Source organism: Microplitis demolitor, chromosome 9 (genome assembly GCF_026212275.2).
Source record: "Microplitis demolitor isolate Queensland-Clemson2020A chromosome 9, iyMicDemo2.1a, whole genome shotgun sequence".
In the NCBI taxonomy this organism is placed as follows: Eukaryota; Metazoa; Arthropoda; class Insecta; order Hymenoptera; family Braconidae; genus Microplitis; species Microplitis demolitor.
In genome coordinates this window covers 9575249-9597136 of record NC_068553.1, presented here as the reverse complement: position 1 = coordinate 9597136, position 21888 = coordinate 9575249, and the positions used below count along the sequence as shown (strand labels likewise).

The following is a 21888-nucleotide window of genomic DNA, read 5'->3' as shown; positions in this document are numbered from 1 at the left end:
TTACTTTTTTTATACACTTTGGCTAAATAGGATTTCACTAAACTGCTCGGTTCAGCGGGAGTACTTGAAACAGAAGGATTTATTTGGCTCTCATTAAGAGTTCTACTACTCCCATCGTCATCAGAAATAAAACTATCATAATGACTTGTATCATCAAAATCTGTTTTGTTGTTGAGTGTTGAATTGTCCTTTTGTGTAACCTCTTCTTCTTTAATTTCATTCTTGACTTCTTGTTTAATTATTTGTTTCGACGATTCAACTAGATTCTGCAACGGTGTAACTATGGGTTTGAACATTTCACCCATAGCTTTTTCAGCGCTATCTTTTCCTAACTTCAGCATTTTATGCTTTCGTCTGATTGCGTCACTTGCTGCAGATATCTGACGCAACACATCTTTTTGTTTTGAAATCTCTTCAGGCTTCATGTTGATGTATTAGAGTTCACTAGATATATGATTCATATTAATAGTTACACTTTAATTTATACTAATAAAGCAGTCAAATCCTTTTCTGTATCGTCCATTGTTGAGCTCACTATCTTTATCAATTACCACAAAACCATATTTACCATCATTCCAACATGCAGAGCATAGTTCTTTGAATGAATTGTTTGACATGTCAGTATTTACATGATCGTCATATACATGTTTTAAATTCATTTCATCTTGACGGAACAGAACTAAAAAATTTACATTATCACGTATTAAATGCTTGGGAATCCGTGTATATTTTTGACACAAATAAAAACTGTCTACATCTTTGTGTCGACCCATACAAAAGTAAGCTCTAATGTGATCCTGTTTTTCACAAGCGACATCATCAAATATCATCAGTTCATTGGGTTTTGCATCCTCAGGTTTAATCACGTCCTCATGCTCATTGAATGGAAAAAATCCTACACCGTCTATGGGCTTAAGCAATGCCTCTAAGAACTTGTATTTCGGCTGATTGAGAGATTTTGAGTATAGGTAAATGTTGTTGAATCTCAAACCATTGGGATGTATAATAAGTGACAATAAGGCATTTGTTTTACCACAATTTGATGGGCCACAAAACACTGCCCGCACACTGTTTGCTAGTAGAGCAGCATGTCTTTTGATCCTTTTTACTCCTGTACCTTGAACTATTTGATCGAAGTTTATCACAGGTAATTTAGCATTGTGTTTTTTAAACTCCATATTAACGGTTCACTGTTAGAGTGACAACTCTTTTCTATGACTATAAGTATGATCATTTATAATGATTTATTATCAGTCATTATGTCACTGTGATGGAGTGCAGACGTATAAGTGGGAAAGGTATTGTCAACAGTATCATTAACAAGCTACCTTTTGAACTTCATATACCTGGCTATCAGTATTGTGGCCCAGGAACAAAGTTAGAAAAGAGACTGGCTCATGGTGGTCCTGGCATCAATCCTTTGGATGCAGCGTGTAAGAATCACGACATTGCTTACTCGAAAAATCGGGAAAATTTGGCAGCACGTCACAAGGCTAATAAAATATTAGCTGACAAAGCGTGGGAACGTTTTCAAGCGAAAGACGCTTCTATTGGAGAAAAAGCTGCTGCTTGGAGTGTAAACAAAATCATGAAGGTAAAAAAACGCTTCGGAATGGGAATGAAGAAGAAAAAGAGCATGGGTGGTAAGAAGAAGAAGGGAATGAGTGGTAAGAAGAAAAGAATGGTGGGTAAGAAAAGGAGAAAGAGTGGTAAGAAGAAAAGTACCAGCAGACGACCCAAGGTGGCGTTGAGAAAAATTGTAATGGCTGCTAAGCAAGCCATGCAAGCAGGTGGTGATCCAATTAAATCAGCACTCAAAGGGGCTCGACAAGAGGTAAAAAAATCTGGTGGGAAGAAAAATGTTCGACAGCCACGTGTTCTACCAGTTCCATCTAAAATCGGTGGTGTACTTCCATTCTTGATACCCCTATTTGCAGGTCTTTCAGCAACCGGTGCTCTCGCTGGTGGTGCTGCGGCGGTTGCGAAGGCTGTCAACGATGCTAGTTCAGCCAAAAGACAGTTAGAGGAGAGCAAGAGACATAATTCAAAAATGGGAGAGATAGCTGTAGGTAAAGGCTTATACTTAAAGCCGTACAGACGTGGCATGGGGCTATATTTGTGGCCATATCCACCGGTTGGTAGAGGATGTAAGTCAAAAAACAAGTAGAGCTATCACATCGAGCACTTACAAACATAGACTTGATGAAATACGCTAAGGCTTTGAGGATACCCAATTTCCGAGGTGTTTTCATGAGAAACGATTTGCCAAAAACTGGACCTAAAGAATTCGAATCAGCTATTGTCAATCTTGACGACAGATTTGGACCTGGTACTCATTGGCTTGCGTACAAAAAAAGTCGTGATAATGTAATTTATTTCGATAGTTTTGGTGATTTACAACCACCGGAAGACCTTATCAAATATCTCGATGTTGGTAGCGTGAAATATAATCATAAAAGATATCGAGACTTTGACACAATTATATGTTGGCATTTGTGTCTGAAATTTCTTTCCGGACAACTTTAAATTGACATGACTAGTTACTCAGGACATTAGTCATGGCTGAGTCTTTCACGTTAACGATGACAGGATCGTCCTCCGTATTAGAGGCGAATTATTTCCCACCAATCGAGTTGTTAGAGGAAAAAAATTATGTCTTGGGTCTTGTAGAATTGCTGACATTTAATTCGATACCCAATATAGACATTGGCTCTAATAAGTTCTATGTAACTTATCCTCTGGACAATTAAGAACAAGAAAATATGAATGAAATTGAGGATAACAACGTTGGAAATATCGATAAACCTGGTGGCCAGAGGAAAAAACGAGATGCGACTATAATGACAAGAAATGATGATGTTTCATTGGTTCCGAAGATTGATGTGCAACTCGTAAAAGAGATTCCCAAAAGAATCATTCCTGTTAAAGAAAAAGTAATTAAAATACCAACCGGTAGTTATGAAATTAGAGATATTGAGAAATACATACAAAAGTCATTGCCGAGACTTAGCATCAGTATAAAAGCAAATAATAATGAACTAAGAAGTGAAGTTAAATGTGATCAGGTTATAAATTTTATACCTAACGATTCTATTGGTCGGCTATTAGGTTTCAAGAATCGGCGGCTTCAACCAAACAAAACTCACTCATCGGAATTACCGGTGGCTATACTAAAACTAAATGCTTTAAGGGTTGAGCGTAATATTACCACAGGTGCTTACATAAATGAACACAAAGTTCACACAATTCATGAGTTTTTTCCGAGCGTACCACCAGGATATAAGATCGTTGAGTTGCCATCACACGTCATTTACCTTCCAATCACCGCAGATGCTATATATAATATAAGACTACGTATAGTGGATCAGGATGGAAAATTAGTAAATTTTAGGGTAAAACTTATAACGTATATCTACTCGATTTTTCGCGACGGAGACGCGAACTCCCTCGATATAGCGTATGAGGTCGCCCATGCGTGATAATAATAATAATAAATAATAAGAGACGATATTAAATGATAAATGTCGAGACCAGATTAAAATAAAATACAAAAATTTAAATATTGATTAAATTATAAATGATAATTAAATGTTGTGCCTGGACCAGCTCCTCAGGCTGGGTTAGTGCACGCAGGCGCCAGACCGTTTATCCCAAAACGGACAAAATTTAATTCAGGGGAAAATCTGCGAGGGAAAATCCGAGCAAGTGACTTGCGACAAAGCGGAAAAACATCCGAGAGAATACAGCAGAAAATTAAATAAATAATAGAAAAATTATGAATAAGCAATAAGTAATTACGTACAAATCATAAACAATTACAAGAAAAATAAATGAAAATAACAGTAGGAAAAGATCCAGGGAAAAATAAGCATTGGACTTTCCCCGACAGCTGTTGGTTTCCGTTAGTTTAATTTTTAAACAATAATAAATAAATAAACAATAGTATTTCACAGTAATTACTTTGTTTAAATTATTGACAATAATACTCGGTGATTCCAAAATACAATCCAAAAACCATAAATTTTTACCACTGGGATAAATTTTGCCGGTAATTACCTTGGCATCAAAACATAGTACTCAACTTAATGTTCGCAAAAAATAATACTATAATTTTATGTAATTAATAACATTAATTATTAAAATTAAATATATATAATTAATAATTCCACTTTAATTCTTAGATTTTTACCATAAATAAATAATAATATTTCAATATTTCTTTTAAATGTATCTTCCATCACTCGTAGGAGAAAGAAAGATACGGTGTTTGTAATTTTCACTCACTCTCAAAAATAATAATTTTTTACCCACACAATAATTTATAAATGTGGAAATAAAATAATAATTTTAGTATAAAAATAATAATTCGATAATTTTCATGACCGCTGGGGTAAATAAACCAAAATAAAAAGACTTATTTAATTGCTTTAAATAATACAAAATATAAATAATAATATAAATGATACTCAATATTTATATAAATAATTTAAGCGAGAACCAAAAAAAAGGAATAGCTTAAATACATCGAGTAAATATTTCAATCATGAGATCAGAACTTGAGGAATTTTCAAGTACTGCGTGTGCTCTACAGCTATATATACTATAGGTATATACATAGGTATACCGGCAACGTTTTACAACGTTGCGTACGTTTTACCCAAATCTATATTTATATTTACAGAATATTTTCACCAATATAAAGAAATAATATTTAATAATCATTAATAATAATTATTTCATGTATCATCCAACAAATAAATAATAAATATAAATAAATTATTTGTTCCCGCGGCGACCAACAACTACCGGGGGAGGTTAAAAAATGAAAAATATTATCCAGCGAACAGAAATACAAAGTACTTACTCAAAAGCAGCAAAAAAAAATCAGCAAAATAATAATATTTGAAAACGATCACTATATCTCTATATTCACCCAGTGAATATCTATAACTTTGAATTTTTAGCAAAAAAATGACAATAAACACAATGTCAAGGAAATCACGTCCGTGCACAAACCTATCCCGTATCTTTCTAAATTAAATTATCTAAACCTCCACCTGTTGGTCGTCGCACACGTGGCACCACCGTCGCCCTTAATTCCTATTATAATTACTTTTGTCAGCCCTGGGCCTTACTTAAATTAAAAATATAAAATATAAAAACAATTCCTGGACATCTGAATGATACATAATTAATTAATTAAATATATGAACTATTTATATGTAACTTATTCCTATTTTTATTTTACCCGGTAACTGAAACACCAATTATTCATAACTTATTAACTTGACATCGGAATCATTAGTCAAGGTATCGATTTGCCGTTACCCGGCGGTCAATTTTCGACTAACTGACATCCTTAGTCGGATGACAAGTTTCAATCAAATAATACCTTAAACAATCGTTGGGACATAATGCTACGCTGGATTATGCATCCCAACTGTCTCAAAATCATAAATAAAAGCTTAAATTATACAAAAATCAATTATTTGTATTTTTTAAATTATAAAAATAAATAAATCCACACACGTGCTCTCTCATACTCTATGCGCATGCGCTAGCACTGTGTACGGACTACCGTCTCATCGGCGAAATGGCGGATGCCCGCGCAACGATTCAAATTCAAATATCGAATTAAAATATTTATAACGTTCTCTACTATTTTACGCGTCCCACGGCGGAGTGTGGTTGGCGCTCAATAGCCGTTATGGCTCTCCGTTGGTCGAAAACTGAAAATAAAATAAACTCAGAAAACAAATGTCCCACCTGGAGATATCCTGAATCTCCCTGGACTGGCTGCTCTGCTCAGGCTGGGTTAGAAAACCTAGTTGGGCGCCAGTTCGTGTGCCTCACCAACCAAATTAACTCAAAATTACACAACGGAGAAAATGAAAATGAAAATAAAAATAAATAACAGGATAGCGATTCCAGATTTAGGAATAAGGATAGCAAGAAAGATAGCAGTAATTAAAATAATAAAATTAAATAAATACCGGGTTGATGACCATTTGTTTTAATTATCCATTAATTAATAAAATAATCAGTTCAATATATAACGCATACTCACAAAAAAAATGCTCAAAAAGATAATAGTAAATCACGTACAAAAATAATAATAATAGTATGCGCATATAAAATTCAAATAATAACAATACTGCGTAAGCACTAAATGTGTTGAAAAAATATATATCTGTGAATAGTTAATAATTCACTCGCACATGAACATAAGCAAAAAAATAACTACATACTTTCTAGTAACAATTTCCCAGTAAATTCCAATGGTGAATTTACGGTATTTCAAAATAATTTTGTTTCGAACGCAAATAATAAAATAAATATTTGACGAATCAACTCAAAAATAACTATAATGATGATTCCAATTAACAATAATTAATAACTCAACTTAATAATACTCAATACGCAAAATTAATAATAATTCACAATCAATATCCAGTTATCTAATAATTAATAACTCAAATCATTAATAATTTATAAATCATACTCAAATAAATAATAATTTATAAATAATACTCAAGTAAATAATAATTTATAACTCAAATTAATAATAATTTATAACTCAAATTAATAATAATATATAACTCAAATTACTAATATTTTATAACTCATAACCAATATCCAGGTCAATACCACGCAATAAATCAAGTTGTTAATATTTAATATGCAAGTTAATAATGATTCTCAATCAATATTCAAGTAAATAATAATTAATATTTCAACTTAATCGTCACTGCGGTGTACTGTATATATATATATATATATATATATATATATATATATATATATATATATATATATATATATATATATATATATATATATATATATCAGGCTATCGAGGCCCAGTCGCATATGATGGTAATCACGTGACATAAAATAATAATAATAGTAAAATATTTTCCCTCAAATAAATATTCACTGCTTAATAATAATAAATATTTGTGATTAAAATTTAATCATCCACTGGGCTCGATTACTACTAATTTCTATTCATATGCTTGTAAACAAATTATAATAATACAAACAATAAAAAAAATCGTCAACTACGTGATATTCACACGCTTGCAAATGGCCACCAACGCGGGAAAGCAAAGTTACACGCCAATGAATTTACCAAAGGTACTTGCAGTCATCGTCGTAGAATAGACGGCGAACAGGATTCATTGTTGTAATAAACAAATGACAACAAAAATCAATTATTGATTGTGCACACTAAGGAAGCCGATTCAAATGGCAATTTTAATGCAATATTCATGCGCTAACTCAACTAGCTTTTACAAAATAAATCTTATTACGCAGCAGCACACCTTGCTCGTACACAAGTTTATCCACGTCTGACCATGGCAACACGTGAGTTTCATGCCGGCACCTCGGCCGGCCATATTGTATATTTTCATCTCATTTTAACCCGCTGGAGAACTATCTCCGTCGCATGTTACTTCCAACTACTACCAACGACAACGTACCCGATGTCAATTGTGTAACTTCGCTAATTCCCGACGTCAAATGCCCAATTACTCCTTATATTACTAATTAATAGTAATTTAAATTGCTAAACCAATTAATAATGTATGCATAATAATTATAAATGTCATTCATAATATAATAAATTTGTTGCTGACAACTGTTGCGTCGCCGCGCATGCGCCGACCAACCACAATAACTACAAGCATATGAATAAAACGAATAATTATCTCCCAGCCTCATAAAATATACTTGCCAGCTTAACCTAATCAGTAATTTTTGCTGACTTCAGCGCAGTTTTCTCTAATTACGTACAAGCAGCGTAATAATAAAAATAAAATCTTATACATAAATAAAATAATCATAAAATTAATGAGTGTAGAGACGTGTGAACAGCGTGTGCTGCCATCTGTTGCTCACCGACCTGATGTGAGACTGCCGTGATGTTTAAATATCGTGACATATTTAACTTAAAACTAATTAAAATTAAATAATTTGAATCGTTACGTGACAAACTATAATCATAAGATTACATGTGAAAACAATATAAAATGGGTATTGTATATGATACAAAGAGTGGCGCAGGCTTTAAAAAGATATCAACATGGACAAGCACAATCAGTCGAAGAAGACCTCACAAGGCGTTAACACATCAGAACGAGCTGTTCCTGAAAAGTCTCGGACTACGTTTACGTGGAAGATCAATAAAATAAAATTCAATTTCTGCTGCATAATCCCGTGTCGAAAGACTTAGGTGGTAAGCTGTTGAGTATAATGCCCAATTACGAAGCTTCAAAGGACTTAAGAAAGTATTTAGAGAGCCAGCAAAGTAAATACGGCACAGATTTTAAAAATAGCAAAGATAAATATTCGGCACCAAGCATAAAAGGTAGTACAGCGTACGGCGGTTACGAGAAAGGCAACAAATACGGTGCAGTAGGTGACCGAGGATATAAAAAATTATGGCTAATATATTAGATATTCAACGACCAATTATATTCGATGAGTCAATTGCTCACTATGAACTGCATGCTCATCAACCGTATGCATCGTCAACTTTGAACAACAATGATGAAGTTCGTATCACAATCCAAAATCAAAATTTGTGCATACTTCCTAGCAAAAGTGCACTCCATATTCTCGGAAAGTTTACCAAGAGTGATAATACTGCTGTCGCTGCCACAACCAACTTGGTTAGTATGAGGATCGGCCACATGATTAAAGACTTTCGCTTACTTATGCATGGTGTTGAAGTTGATCGGAGTAGTAACGTTGGTATAACAAGTCTGATGAAAGGTTATGTATCATTCAGTCCAAATCAGTTGAGTGCTTTGGAGAATGCTGGCTGGGTGATGGAAGATGATGTTAAATTAACAAACGCTGCAGGAAGCTTTGATTTATTGATTCCGTTGAATATTTTGAGTGGTTTTGCTGAAGATTATCTGAAAGTCCTTATGAATGTTTAGCTAGAGATAATTCTTACAATTTCAAACAGTGACATTAATGCTTCCATACAACAAGCAGCAGGTGCTGAGGAAGTAAAGTTAACTTTGCAAAAAATCGAGTGGATTGTACCGTACGTCACCCTATCAGACAAGGAAAAAATTCAAGCATTAAATTATATTACAAGTGATCCGGCTATCTCAATTAGTTTTCGAACCTGGGAATAGTATGAGTATCCGCTGTTACCGGCAACATCAAAACATATTTGGGCTGTCAAAACATCAACACAACTGGAGAAGCCACGTTACGTCATCCTCGGATTTCAAACAGCAAAAAACAAACGACGCAAGGAAGAATGCGAGTCGATTTGATCATTGTACGCTCCGTAACGTAAATTTATTCCTGAACTCACGGAGTTATCCGTACGGAGATCTGAATTTGGACATAAAGGACAATCAGTATGCTTTATTGTACAGTATGTACACTGATTTCCAATCTTCATACTATAATAAAGAGGCTGAGCCACTGTTAACCAAGCAGAAATTTTTGCAAGAAGCTCCGCTCTGTGTTATAGACTGTTCTAAGCAGAATGAGGCAATTAAATCTGGACCAGTAGACATTCGATTGGAGTTTGAATCCAAAAATCAATTTTCACAAAACACAACAGCTTATTGTTTAATAATCCACGATCGTATCGTTGAGTATAACCCTATCAGCAGCACTGTACGAAAATTGACTTGATACATGGTTGTGCAATTTGATCTGACACCAACTGTACATCATATATACATGTATACATGGAGTTATGCATACAAAACTGCTAGACAAGGTGAATGGGAGCAAATGGCTCGAGATCGAGAAAGGTTTAATCTTAGGATAGAGAGATCAAGATATATTATAGAACCTGTATTAATTAAAAAAATAAACTTAATAAATAAATAACCATTTTTAATCGATAAATCAATTCATTTTATTTATAATCTTAACCTGATACATTTGAATAACATAATTTTAATTAAATTGTATATATATTTTTAACTTGTTTTATGAACTATTATTTTTATAGGATTACTATTATTTATACACTTTGGGCAATCTTTTCGGTATGGATGAAGCCATATTCCACAGATATCCCAATCGCCACCAGTAGCTGGGTAGTGGTCCATGCAAAATGAGTAATCTCTTATTTTATCATTATTCTGTAATTCCGCCGGAAGTGTATCGTAGACATGACGTATTTGGGTCTTCGCAAAACGTAGAAGAAAGTGATAATCAAGGCAAGCGATATCACGTTTATGCATTTTTTTCAAATCAGACAGTTGATAATATATTTGCGCAGATTTTTCGTATGATGGATTGTCACCCCAGAATTCCAGAAACCAACGCTTTAATTGTTGAATATTTGGAAAAGCACATGCATGTGTTCTTCGACAATGATATAGCCTCAGCGGACATTTTTCCTTATTATAGCGATCCACATTTTCAAATGAATAATGTCTCATTAGTTGGATGTCGATAATTTGTGCGGAGTAATCGGTCATGATCGTCAACCATTTGTCTTTTTGCTTTCCATCAACATAAATATAACTTGCTTTGCTCACTATATCTTTAATAATTTCTTGAAGTTTGTCGTATGGTGTTTCACCTGAATCCCACCGGATACCATGGCCGCACCCACTCTCATCTAAAGTTTCTTGCATAATTGCTCCATCATACTCCAATGGTGGTTGAAAGATAAAATGTTTACACTTATATTTTGAGGAATTTTCATATATGTCAACCACACACAATTCTTTCACTACTAGGGTGTCATCGGGCATAACAAACCCTGCGAAATCTATGATGAATTCCATTGTCTTTTATTTCTTGTTGATACGTTCTTCTAGTTTTTCGATACTTTCAATCACTTGATGCAGTTTCTTTTACAGAGTCTTTAAATGCACAACAGTATGGACACACGTTTTTATCACGTCTAGTTTGAATGATATTCAAATTAGTTTGTAGGAGATGAATATCACGTACAAACCTTTTAATGTAGTCTTGAATCGGTTCTTCAAAGTAACGTGTTAATAAATCGGCTTCAAATGCAGCGTTTGGCGGATGGTTTATTAGATAGTCTAATTCTTCTTCACTTAGTTGATTCATTTGAGGTGTCTACACTTTATATTTTGATGAGTTAGTTTTGAACATTAAATGAGTTATAACGTATGTGATTCTGTGACAGGCTTGTTCGTAGTCTTTACGATCTTTAAAAGATAGTAATAAGTTCTTCCAATATAAGATTTATAAGTCAATTTCTTTTTGCTTTAGTAAGTAATTTATGAGTGTAATTGTCTTCTTCTTCGCTCACTTCCTCGAACTCGATTTGTGCTGAATGTTCACAACGTTCAGTGCATACATGGGGTCTGTAAAGATGTGGTTCAGGTATATAGTTGCAAATGAGAAAGATGTACGCTAGTTTAATTGAGAAGATATGTTTTTTTATAATACCTTAGATTTTGACGATCCATTTGATAATCACTTTTTTTAATAGGTTTTAAATAGCACAGCAATTATTTCTACTTAAAAATACTTGAGCAGACTGATGCATATGGCTGCAGAAGTCGCCCACTCAACTCTTTATTCCCCCACTAGGTTACCGAAAAACGAGTTTGAACTTGTCCTATGACGTAAAAAGATGATGTAATCGGGTAAAAATACGCAGGTTTATATTCCCCCACTTGGTAACGGTAAACGACGCAGAGGTCATCGAAGCATTTGCGCAGCTCCATTTCCCCCACTCTGCATTATAAAAACGAGTTTGATGATATTACCCGCTAAAAGATAGAGGTAGGGGAAGAACTAAACCGCGAGATAGCAGGGACTTCGGGGCTTCTCGCAAGTGCCCGTACAACATCGCGTTTGAATATATAAAGCTTTCGGAAGATCATACATAAATGCATGTCATGCTATCATCAAAGCTGGTATACGGTAAGATACCAGCTCTGATGATAGTGTGACAGTATTTTTTTGTCAAATTCATGAGAATTGGCCGCTGGTCGATAAAATTTCACCAAGTGTCGGTATCAGCGACAGTCAGTAAAGATAATTCCTACTTTACCGATCGATTAATTATCTATCCATGTAGGATAAGTTCTATTTACCGGTCGGGAGTATGGTACATTACCGACAAGTGGTATCGGCGACGGCCGGTAAGGAAGGGGCCTGCGTTATCGGGGGGAGGGGGTGAACCCCCTTTGTCTCACTACTTACTTGCTTTAAAAAAGGTCTTTTAAAAACTATATTTAGTACTAATTTATTATATAATCCCTGTTAAAATAACTGATCCCGTATACCCAATTTTCTAACAATTGAGCGTCAAACTACGGAAACCGCGAAATCAATAGAAACATGGGATAATTTTCATTTGCATTCTTAAGATGATAATAATAATAATCATAATAATAATAATAATAATAATAATAATAATAATAATTGTATTCTAGCTCAATGTATACTCTTCTGATTTGCCGTCCGGATAAATCGAACTTTATCATTTACTAGAAGGTAACTAGAGTTTAATTAGTAACTAATAACTAATTTTTAGCCGACTACGTATGGGACTGATAAGATGCCCATGATAATTTTATTTTTATTATTAATGTCCAAAGTGATGAATATAATTATGAATTAATAATTTCATCAATTTATATTAAAAAATGCTGATAAGTTTTAAAGTTTTGTATTATTTGCATTGCGTGATTCTAGCGTGAGCCGCGTGAATCTGCGTGACTCTGGCGTGAGCCGCGTGAATCTGCGTGACTCTGGCGTGAGCCGCGTGAATTTGGAGTGAGCCGCGTGAATCTGCGTGGCTTTAGCGTGAATGAAATATATTTATTCACGCTGCATTATGAACGAAAAGTAGAAATTGTTTTTTCCAATTTTATTTAATTACAAAAAAATCAGTTTACAAAAGACTTTAAAGAGATCAAATAGGCTCAGTTATCACATTACTGGCTGAGTTTTTATTTGAGACTTTTTACTGAATCGTTATTTTACTCTACTTTATCGACCGATATTTTTTACTAAAACTTCTAAATTCGTCAAGTTTTATTCCTAGAAGTATATGGACGATGAGTACATATTTACAGCAGCAAACGAATAATTAAAATATATATTATTTATTTCGTTGTGATGGAAAATTCTATGAGAAAACTTTTTTTTAAAAAACAAAAATTTGAAAGTTTTGATGATTTAAATTCACTTATTACGCGTTATGAAAAAAGTGAGAAACAAAAACTTTTTTATCGGAATCGAAAAATATTAGCTGAAGATGATGGAAATGATAAAATTAGTGAAGATGTTAGAGAAAGGTTGATTTTTAAGACAATAAGATATGAATGCAAGTTTGGCAAAAATTATCACGGGAGTGAAGCTGAAGTTCGTCAAACAAGATACGTTCGGTTATGTTAATATCTGAATTTTATTATGATATACAAAAAAAAATGAAAATTAATAACTGCTTTTTTCTTTTTTTCAAGTTCCTTCAAGCGTGACTGTCCATTTTTTATTCAGGTTAATAAACCTTTGAAACAACACACACTTCAGATAAGCACTTTAAATCTTCAACATAATCATCCAGAGACTGAGGTTTCAATTAATTCAATTAATAAAAAAATTGAATTTTATTTTTCGTACTGGTTATAATACTTTTGTATTTGTTGTAGGAATATATAAATCACATACCCGAAAAGGAGATTAGATTGTGACCAAAAAAAAATGATTCTCAATTTGCTTGAGATGAAAACAAATAAAACGTGTATCCAAGAAAAAGTAAACAAAGAATTCCACAAAACAATGACTAAGAAGGATATACACAATCTAGCCAAGAAATTGAGTAATCCTGATGATGATACACTGGTAGCTGCTATAAATATTTTAGAAAATGACTATGGTAAGTTTGAAATTTTTTTTATCGAATATTCTGTTATAAAAATCATAATTGCAACTAGTTAAATAAAACTAAATACTCTTAATAGATTTAGCTACATCGAATGAAAATTTTTTTTATCATTTTCACTAACTACGGTTCAAAATATCATCTATTTCAATATAATTAGTATCAAGATACCTAATCTTATTGATTTGTAGTATTGTATATTATTTTGACGGTCCAATTGAAAAATATATTTAGAAGTATCAAAAGCTTGCTTATAATTAAGTGATGAACATACCTCAATTGAGCAATAAAAAATGGTTTTACAGTGTGAATAAAAATTAAATATAGCTACTAAGAATGATAATATTATATAATTAAACATGAATCAACTATGTTTATTTTTTTACAGTTGTTTGAAATTAATTTTCGCTTTTTTAGCAATTGTATTTTTAATTAATTTTTTTAAAAACTTTGTCAAGTAATTCATTTTACTTATTTTATAACATTTTTTTTTTTAGACGCACAAGTTTAATTAGCAGTCGATGATAGTAATCAATTCAGAGGATTATACTTTTCAACTAGTGAGATGCGATTTAATATGTCTAAATATCCCGAAATAATATTTATTGACGGCACGTACAATCTATTTAAAAGAGGATTCACGTTAATGTTGATTGTTACTGAAGACGCATACCTGGAGACTAAGATCGTAAGTGTAGGGATCCTTGCCAATGAACAGCGGGATACTTTGAGATGGTGTATGGAATGTTTTAGAAATGAAAACATAGAGGTTAGACTTCTGATAAAATGTTTCATGACGGACAAAGATCTAACAGAACGTAGTGTTATTGCAGATCTGTTCCCTGGAATACCGACGTATCTATGTTTATTTCATACATTGCGTACGTTCGGTCGCACAGTTTCAGTAAAAGAAATGGGAATTTCTTCTTCTGAATGTACCGCGTCATTAGAATTTCTAGATAGGTTAGCTAAAAGTACTAACGAAGAAAACTACAATGCTACTTATCAAGAGTTTCAAAAAACGGTTCCATCTAAAGTTCTACACTATTTTGATACTAATTGGCATTTGAATAGACATGAGTGGACGGTATACAGTATGGTTCAATGTAATTTGGGTAATAAGACAAACAATCGATTAGAATCATTAAGTCAAAAATAAAAAATAACCTAGAGCGACATAATTCTTTGGTTGTATTTATACATGAATTCTTTAAATTGATCTATTCACGACAACACGAATCTGATCATAAACGAGCTAATGAATTTTTGAACGTACCGTCTACTACGCCGAATTTTCTTACTGAAGAAGAAAATAATCAATATCGGGATATTTTATCAAAACCTGTGTTCGAAAAATTTGTCGATGAAATCAAATTTTATCCCTCGGTAAAATGGATCAATCAAAATATTGTAAAAATAGAATACTCTTTTCTATTTGATGGTCTCGAAATCAATGTAGATCCACTTCAATGTGGATGTGCATTTTGGTCATCGATGATGCTACCCTGCAGGCATATTATTGCGGTACGCAAATTAAATAATTTGAATTTATTTGACTTAACGTTAATTAATGAAAGATGGACTGTTGGTATGAAAAGGAAATAAAGTTATGCAGCTAATGATGAAGGTACTCCAACCAAAAAAATTAGGACTGAGGATTCCGTAACAATAATTTTGACCCCTAAAAAATTGTCAGTTCATCAGAAGCAATCCGAATGAAAAGAATTAGCCAACGACATTGTATTTAGTGCGAGTAAAGCGAATCAAAATATGTACAAACACACAATGCAAATACTTCAAAGGTTGCAAACCGATTTGCGACAAAATACTCGGTCTAATCTCAATATTAATGAAGTATCTGATCTTAGTAATAATTGTACCCAAGATATAGATGAATCAGCTGTAACTTCTTTAATTTCTGAAACTTTACCTATTCAAAATACGGCTACTTCTTTATCGAATATCAATCTTCCTTCGCCAATAAAAATTATTGGTCGTCGGAGTATTGCTTCAAATAATATTATTATAAAAAAAAAACCAACGATTCATGAATTTGATTTAAATTTAATATATTAAAATTACTATTAGATAACTATTGTTTATTTGAATATTTATATGTTTTTATATCATAATTACTTGTTATTTATTTACTAATAAAGTTTTATATTTATAGCGTTATAAGTTAAGCCCTACAAATCTTATAGAATCTATATGTAATATATATTTAAAATATATTTAAAATATAATAAATTATATTCGTAAAAGCTAGTATAGAATTTTATTTACTTCAATTTCTACTAAAAATAATTCTCATTTTTTACAGGTATGAAGTAACTAATAAATGATAAAAATAGAATAGAAGCATTTGGAAATTTTTCTAGCTACGTTGTTTATTTACTTCTTTAAGCTGTACCTTTAACTATAATCATTAATCGAACTAGTAGCCCAGAAAAAATAATTTAAACCGATCAAATCCCAAAAATTATTTTATTTTATTCATTTGTGTTTTCAATATCGCCATATTTGGATTGGTGTTTAGATGATGATGAATATTAATAATAAAATATCTAATGGAAATTAGTTGTAAAAATTATTAGAATAGGATCAAGCCGCTTTTTTGGATTTGATTTAAATAATAATTAAATAATATTTTAATCATTTGTTTACACTTAAAAAAATATCATTTTCAAATATAGAAACAGTTTTTATTAAATGATTTTTATACTTTGGAATTTAAATCACTGCTCTCATGAATGAAGCAGGAATAATTATAACATCAGAGTTAAATCGATATAAAATAGTAATTATTAGGGCTAGGATTATTGCGTTAATTTGAAAATAACAATTACTAATTAATGGTGTGAATTTTTTATATTACGGTGAAAATATTGGTCTTATTAAAAAAGTTTTTAAACAAAATTTGTAGGAAATTTAATTTTATAAAAAAAATGTTTCTTATGATTTTTGTATACGACCATTATTTTCACCGTAATTTAAAAATCAAAATTCATAATGCATGATTCAAATTTTTGTTAATTATGGAAATCTTAATTTTGAAATTACGGTTTTCTTATTAGTCCTAAGAAAAAATTATAAGAGACATTTTTTTTTTAGAAAATTTAATTTGCTACAATTTTTTTTTTGAAAACTTCTTTACTAAGACTATTATTTTCGCCGTAATATCAATAACTTGAAACTATCAATTTCAAAAATAAAGGAAAAATCTTGTCCTTAGTAATTATAATTAAAGATTACACAACACCAAGTTATTTAAAGAAAAGATTATTTTATTCATTTAAACGTAATAAAATTATTTTATAAAATTTATATCTTATATAACATTAGAAAAACAATAAATAATCTGATCTTATTTGGATGCCTCAATACATGATGAACAAAACCAATCAATATTGTTTACAGACAATTTTTTTCCTTCATTTTTCGTTAATCTTATGCAATTGTTGTGATACCAAGTTAAACATAAGTCACACCGGATAGAGGAAGAATTTACTTTCTTTGAACAAGTTTTACATATATATAATTTCAAACGTTTTTTTTTTATTTATAGTTTGCTTCAATTTGTGGATAGCAGCTTTTTCAAAATACTCGTAAACACAATGAAAGTTAACTTCATCGTCCAGAAGGGAATCTGGTAACTTTTCACGTATATCAGTAATTGTAATTTTTTGATATTTATTTATGACCTTGTCAATGATATCATGAGTTCTAATAACCCAACCAAGAATTTTTTTAATTTGATTTTTAACGCTTAAATTAATAAATGAATTTAGAGTAGAGTTGTCATGATCAGTGGTGTTTTTTTTAAGAACCCTTTTAACAGGTAACCCGATGGCTGTCAAAACTTTCCCTTTTGGGCGGCCTCTAGGTTTTTTTTTGACTAATTTGAATTGTAGAAATATCTACAGTTTTTGAATCCCAAGAGTTGTTTGCTTTCATTCTAATGAAGTTTTTTAACTTCATTAGAATCAAATTTCCTGGCAGTTTCTGTAGACATTTTAACAATAAATCTGTCATCTCTAATTTCAGCAGTAGCTTCAAAATCTTCAGTTGCTTTTTTAGGATTTTCACCAGGTTCTCGATCTGCACTCTCAGTAACTACATCAAAACCTCCAGCTTCTTCTCTGGGAATTTCACCACCAGACCCTTCAGCTGATGTACCAACAAAAGCTTCAAGGCTTCTGTCTATTTTATCGAAGTTTTCAATGTTAGATCCTCCATTACTGCTCTCGACAATAATTCCAAGAACTTCAGCTACTCCATCACGGTTTCCATCACCAAATCCTCGATCTCTAGTCTCAACAATTGTATCAAAACCTCCAGCTTCTTCTCTGGGAATTTCACCGCCAGACCCTTCAGCTGTTGTATCAACAATAGCTTCAAGGCTTCTGTCTATTTTATCGAGGTTTTCAATGTTAGATGCTCCATTACTGTTCTCTACAATAATTCCAAGAACTTCAGCTACTTCTTCACGGTTTTTGTCATCAAATCCTTGATTTCTAGTCTCAACAATTGTAGCAAAACCTACAGCTTTGTTGGGAAATTCATCACCAGATCCTTCAGCTGTTTTATTTACAATATGCTCTTCTTTAGATGTTTCGTGAAGTTTTCTCACCCCAGGTTTTTCAGCTTCTTCATTGATATTTTCAGTTGCAAGTGATCTAGGTTCTTTATTGTCGGCATTGATACGAGGCCTGTGAGCTATTATATGACCGGATTTCCCAATAGCTTCATCAACAATTGGTACAAGTTCATTAATTGATTCGACAGCATCATCAAAAATTATAGTATCATTCTCTAACAAAAATGGATAATTTTCAATCTCATTAAGTATATGAAGATATATTTGTCTGTCGGAATTGATTTCGTTTGTTGGATTTTCCTCAGTAGTTTCAGGTATTGGCATTTCAGTAGCCTGAGCAATGTCATTTGGCTTATCAGCAATCTAAAAACATTACATCGTATAATTGTTTTATTAGGATCGAATAAATTTTTAAATTAATATTTATTAAGAATATAAATTTATATATTAATCAAATTTGTTGCAAAAGTTAATTATTATAGATATTCTTACCGGTAATACATGAGGTGGGTGATTATGCGACCAGTGACAATCAATTAGTTCCAAAGCATTCCCTTGTTCATTTATTCGAAAATAAAAAAAGAATGGACAATTAACCTTCTTCGATCTGTAAAATTAAATACAAATCTTATTAAATTTCAAAAGTAAACAACTTTATTGAAAATTAAAATAATCCATCATGGCTATTCCAATGAAGATAACAATAATAATATTGTCAATGGAATCATACGTTGTTTTACGGTTAGTGGTTCGTTTTGATATAAATTCACCAAAAAATTTACATTTTTTATGGAATTTATAAAAATGTAAAGCTGGATCCATAAATCTTTTTAATTTAGCAGCAGTAATAGTTTTAATATCAAAACTTGACAATTTGGTTGGATGTTCATTAGCTTTCAGTTTATTACACCATTCGGTAAATTCATCATAAGAATAGAATAATTTGCCTTTTGGCAAGTATGAATCAATCGGATTCATTATGGCGAACAATGATTATAATAAAGTTTTTTAATTTAGATATTCAGAAAAACTGAGAAAATTCTATAACTCTGATAATATTGATGCGTAATAATAGAATGGTATAGAACAGTGATGCCAGAACGTGGGATTTTTTATCCCTTCCCGTGGTGAAATAGCATGGAGTGTAACGGCAGGAGGGGGTAAAAAAATCCCACGTTCTGGCATCACTGGTATAGAATAGAAACCTAAAATATGTAGTGGTTAGGATTAGTACTAGAACAGTTGAACAACCAATCAAATTGCAATATACCACGAGAAAACAGAAATTCCTAGGAAGAATTTAATTTTTACTGGGGACATAATTTGTGCTCTAATGGTATTTCTTTCTATTTTACCATCGGAAATATTTGATTTAAAGATTTTAATTATATCGTTGTAAATATCAAATTTAACTTTCTAACAATCTAAATTTATTTTCAAAATCAATATATTACTTACCTGTTGATCTGTAATTATTATTTTATTTACACAATAAACTGGTTACGTTACTCAACTAAGTTCATTCATTTATTTGTGTTCATTTGCCAGAATAAAAACTAAAAGGTTATAAGTAATCCAAAAACATTTAAAGAGCCAAAATCTGACTTTTTATCCAAAAAATCTGAAACATAATTTTTTTTGTCTCATACATAACCTTTTAATTTTTATCCATTCAGTTTTATTTAAGTTCATAACTAAATTGTTAAATATACTTACCGTAAAATAAACAATTTAACAAAATTTCTCATCACTTGTAAATATTAACTAATGGTTGATATTGATAGTCAAATGGTGAGGAGCAATATTCGAAGATGAAGATAGTTAATTGAGATAACAATTTTTTTATATTTCGCGCGTTTTTCGAAGAATGTAGAATCGAAATTTCGCGGCTAAAGTGGATGACTTAAAAATTGCGCAGTTGCGCCCCTGAGTGGTCACATCATGTGACATTTCTGGCAGGTCACTTAATTATTTTATTATTTTATTATTTACACCAAGGAAACAACGTTATATGTCTGATGTGATTGTGATATAATAAAAAAGCATACAATGTTATTAACAGGTTATTTGTGCTAAAATTTTAGTGAAAATTGAAAATATAATTTGCGGTGGATTATATAATTACATATACAACTACGCCCTGAGTAAAATTGGTACAAATAATACCGATTTATTTAAAAATATTGGTTATTAAGAGAAAATTTCCAACTAAAATCCAAAGAAAAGCTTTTATTCACGCTATTCACGCTAAATTTTATCTGGAAAAAGCTCCAGTAGTTCAGATATTTTTATTTAACGCTAATTATATACTTCAAATTATGGTAGATAACAACTCACGCTAAGTTCACGCTAGTGTCCGATTATCCTCAGCCTAAATTTTATTACGAGTACTATTGTGAATTGATCAGTGATTGCTAAAGTTAAAGATAATTATTCAAGTAGATTTACCGGGTGAATTTAATTGACATTTATTTCAATTTTTATTTTTTTTTGGTCATTGGAGAAAATTTGAGTAAGTACTTTGAATTTCTTTCACGGTATATTTTCTCACGTGATAACCTCCCCCGGTAGTTGTTGGTCGCCGCGGCGAGGGAAAAATAATTAATTAATAATTGACACTGGATGACATATGATTTGCATTGTTTATAATTATCATTTATTATTGGTGGATTTAGTCTGATATTTTTTTTGCGCATATATGTATATATGAGTTGAGTACAGCGTGGGGAAGCGTTGCCGGTATACATATATCTACATCTATAGTATATATAGGTATAGAGCGCATACAGTACTTGAGTAAATTCCTCAAGTACTGATGTCATCACTCGGGTGAAAAATTCCCGAATTATTATAATTATTATTTTTATTTAAAATATATGTACGATATTATCAATTATTATTTATATTTATTATTATGTAAAATGATTGAGTGACTTTATATACTTTTCATTTTGGTTTATTTAAGTACCCCAGCGGTAAAAATTATGAATGAAATTTTTATTCTGAAATTATAATTTAACTTTTTATTTTAAAAATTATAAATTGGTTTAATACCGAGAAATTTATTATTTTGAGTGTGAGTGAAGAATAATCCCGTATCTTTCTCTCTCTCAAGCGGGTTGAGAGATGAAATACAGTAAAAAGACTGTTATTATTTATTAATTAGATACATTCAAGTGAAGTAATTGTTTTTTTTATTTGATATTAATAACTTATATTATCAATCAAATTGTATTTATTTCTTTTGGCTATTTAGCTTATATAAGTTATTGTAATATTGCGGTATTATTTTTTTGACAATTACCAGGTATTGTTATTGTTATTAATTTACACCGAATTAAATATTATGTAAAATATTATTAAATTTTTATGTTGTTTACAAATTAAATACTCGGAAACCAACAGCTGTCGGGGAAAATTTAAT

At 31.5% G+C, this 21888-nt stretch overlaps 1 protein-coding gene across 1 annotated transcript; it reads right to left on the bottom strand.

Moving 5' to 3' along the window:
* Positions 1-17394: 17394 nt before the first annotated feature.
* On the bottom strand, positions 17395-19442 carry LOC103572904 (uncharacterized). The gene is made up of 3 exons (XM_008551716.1): positions 19195-19442; positions 18957-19071; positions 17395-18827 (listed from the first exon to the last, which is right to left on the bottom strand). Exons 1-3 carry the CDS (start codon positions 19440-19442, stop codon positions 17823-17825), a joined length of 1368 nt encoding a protein of 455 aa, XP_008549938.1. The 3' UTR covers positions 17395-17822.
* Positions 19443-21888: the final 2446 nt, after the last annotated feature.